Raw genomic sequence first — 2,692 nt, 5'->3', positions numbered from 1 at the left:
AAAGGATTTTTATTAAAAACATAATTAATGCCCAGAAATAAGGAATAGTTGTATTAACCATACATGTAAAACAGAGTTTTTATGGGGCCCCCAGGAACTTGGGGCCCTCGGCTGCTGCCTAGTATTAACGGTAAATCTGCCCCTGATTACATCTGTAAATAGGTTCATTTTTAGAAAATTGCCTGTTCTGAGATCTGTGCTCCATTACTTGAGCTAATAATTCAATTTAGTGACCAAATTAGATCAATAATTGATGAATCATGATTCCTCTGGATTCAGCCTTTCTCCTGCTTTTAGTCTGAATCCTATTCAGTTATTATATTCACCAACATCAAACAGAAAACCTCAGTAGTTCCCTGCATTTATAGGACCTGCCTCATTTATGGAGAGAATTTTGTTTCACTAGTAAAGTAACCTTAAAAGACATTTTTTATAAGGACATATGAAAAAAAAAAATAAAAATGTTATCCAGATATGGAATTATGTTCTCGATCAAAATTTTTTTGAGGATAAGACTTTTTTTATTTATTCTGATTTTTCTTTTTCGTATCCAGTTTTACAAATTTCATACTTTTCAAATCACGTTTCTCAGTTCTGTCGCCTCCCTTCCTTTGGAGCAAAGATGCATTTCTATTGGTCTGCTGGACATTAGCAACATTTTTATTGGTCCAGAGCATTCAGATTATTCTGAAAAACAATAAACAAAAAAATGGAAAAAACCAAAAAGTTTCTCTAAGATCCTTTTTAAAAAATAAGTTTTTCTTGAAAAGAAAATAATTCATCAAACTTGATCTGAAAAAAGACAAATGTTAAAAAAAAAATAAATAAATAAATTTGAAAAAATAAAATATGAAAAAAAAAATTTTAATAACAGAAACGAGAAAAAAAAGCAAAGTTACTTTTTTTAAATTTAGAGCTTTTTTAAAGTTTCTTAATTCTATACCTTTTACTAATAAACACTGAAAAAGGCCAGTTAGGCTTTTTTTTTTCACAAATGATCCAAAGTTATTGCAGGAAACCGAATAGAAACCAGATCAATCCAACAATCCTTCCTGGTTTTATTGAGGATAAAACCTTGAATTGTTCTGCATCTGCTTTGGGAAGAAGATCTACAATAAAAAAATCAAATCAAAATCTTTTTTTTTTATTCTTACATGAGACTTGGCCCAAAATATGAAAACTTCAGCAACCATTCGGAACAGCTCCTCTGCCTCTGGATTGGACTCTTTCAGCCACCGTCCTCTGTAATACAGACAACAGCATCAGGCAGCGCAGTGCTTTAATCCATCAGATTAGTCAGATTATGGTGGATATTTGGATAAAACTAAAGGTTCTAGCTGTTGTTCAGCGTGTTAAAACAGTGGAGGGAAACAAAGAGCGTACCTGTTGTAGTCCACGAAGCGTATGAGCAGCGGGTAGAAGGCATACAGGTCTCTGACTAGAATGGTGAACTGGTCCATGATGAGGAGCTCCGTCTCAGACATCTCGCCTCTTCCCTCAGCCCTGCTCTGCTCCTCATCCAGCAGCACCACTGCAGCTTTCTGCAGGAAGATGTAACAGCTCTGACTTTCACTCTGATGCTACGTTCACACCGCACACGCTTTCAGCAGCAGCAGCAGCAGGTTTACATGTAGAGTCAATGGTTGACGCGCATCAAGGCGCATCAGAAGGACCTGCAGCGTCTAAAGCAGCAGGAGCAGAGCCTCATCACCTTCTAAGCTTTGTTGTTCTGAATTTGTCACTGTTCATTTGGGTGTGCTTTGAGCTCCTCTTGAATAAAGTTTACAGAAGTTTAATGGTTTTAATGATGAAGGAAAGTTTTCCAGCAAATTTGAGAGATTCAGCTATGAATGCCAGAGGAGAAAATATTAAGGCCCCCGTCACATCTTGCCAATTTATCGGGCGTATGCCCGACATCCCAGAACCTCCTAAAACGCTGACATACACTGAACTTTCTATATATTTATTTCTATTTTGGGTGAATACATAGAGTATTCATAACGAGTCCAGAACTTCTGTCCAACGACAGTCTAATCTCTGCGTAACACACGGCAGAGTGATGCCAATGGGCATCAGTTAAAGCTGCTCCCTTCAGGCCCTCAGGCTGCATAACAGGATTTCTTTTGTTGCGGTATTAGCTGCTATTTATGTATTTTCTTGCCGTTTGTCGACGTGTTCCAGGGTGTTTTACCATGCTTCAGCGTACTCATAACTTATCCAACTCATTTGACCATTTTACCAGATTTACTGCAAGTTACTGTTTCTGTTGGTTCTAGTCAAGTTCTAGTTTCTGTTACGGCAGGCATACGGTGATCTAAATTGTCAAGGTGTCACGGCGGCTTTATTTACGCTGTACATCAGCAATGTTGAACAAAATGTATCTAGTGCTAACATTCATTTTTAATGCCGATGATACAATATTTATTTTTCTGCCATCTTTAGTACAGGCTGTTAATTCTGTACAGAAGGCCTTTGTTTCTGTATGGTATTCATTTATTCGTCTTAAACTATTTCTTAATGCTGACAAGACAAATTTAACGTTGTTTTCAAATCATAAGTAGGTGCCTCCAACTCTGCCGTCGGTATCCACTCTGGAGGGGCATGTCATTGAAGTGGTACATTAATATAAGGACTAACTCACTTTAAAACTTTTTTTTTTAATCACCTTGTCTCTGCCACCTTTTAATCGGTC

At 37.1% G+C, this 2,692-nt stretch overlaps 1 protein-coding gene across 1 annotated transcript in view; it reads right to left on the bottom strand.

The window, feature by feature from the left end:
- ryr2 (ryanodine receptor 2 (cardiac)) overlaps positions 1-2,692 on the bottom strand; it is a 250,576-nt gene that overhangs the window by 69,117 nt on the left and 178,767 nt on the right. Inside the window, exons 70-71 of the mRNA XM_015379302.1 lie at positions 1,384-1,541; positions 1,155-1,242 (exon numbers count right to left, since the gene is read on the bottom strand). Of these exons, the coding sequence (XP_015234788.1) occupies positions 1,155-1,242; positions 1,384-1,541 (246 nt within the window). The remainder of the gene's footprint in view (positions 1-1,154; positions 1,243-1,383; positions 1,542-2,692) is intronic.

This window comes from Cyprinodon variegatus, unplaced genomic scaffold (assembly GCF_000732505.1).
Source record: "Cyprinodon variegatus isolate N-32 unplaced genomic scaffold, C_variegatus-1.0 Scaffold189, whole genome shotgun sequence".
In the NCBI taxonomy this organism is placed as follows: Eukaryota; Metazoa; Chordata; class Actinopteri; order Cyprinodontiformes; family Cyprinodontidae; genus Cyprinodon; species Cyprinodon variegatus.
This window is presented reverse-complemented; position numbering and strand designations above follow the sequence as displayed.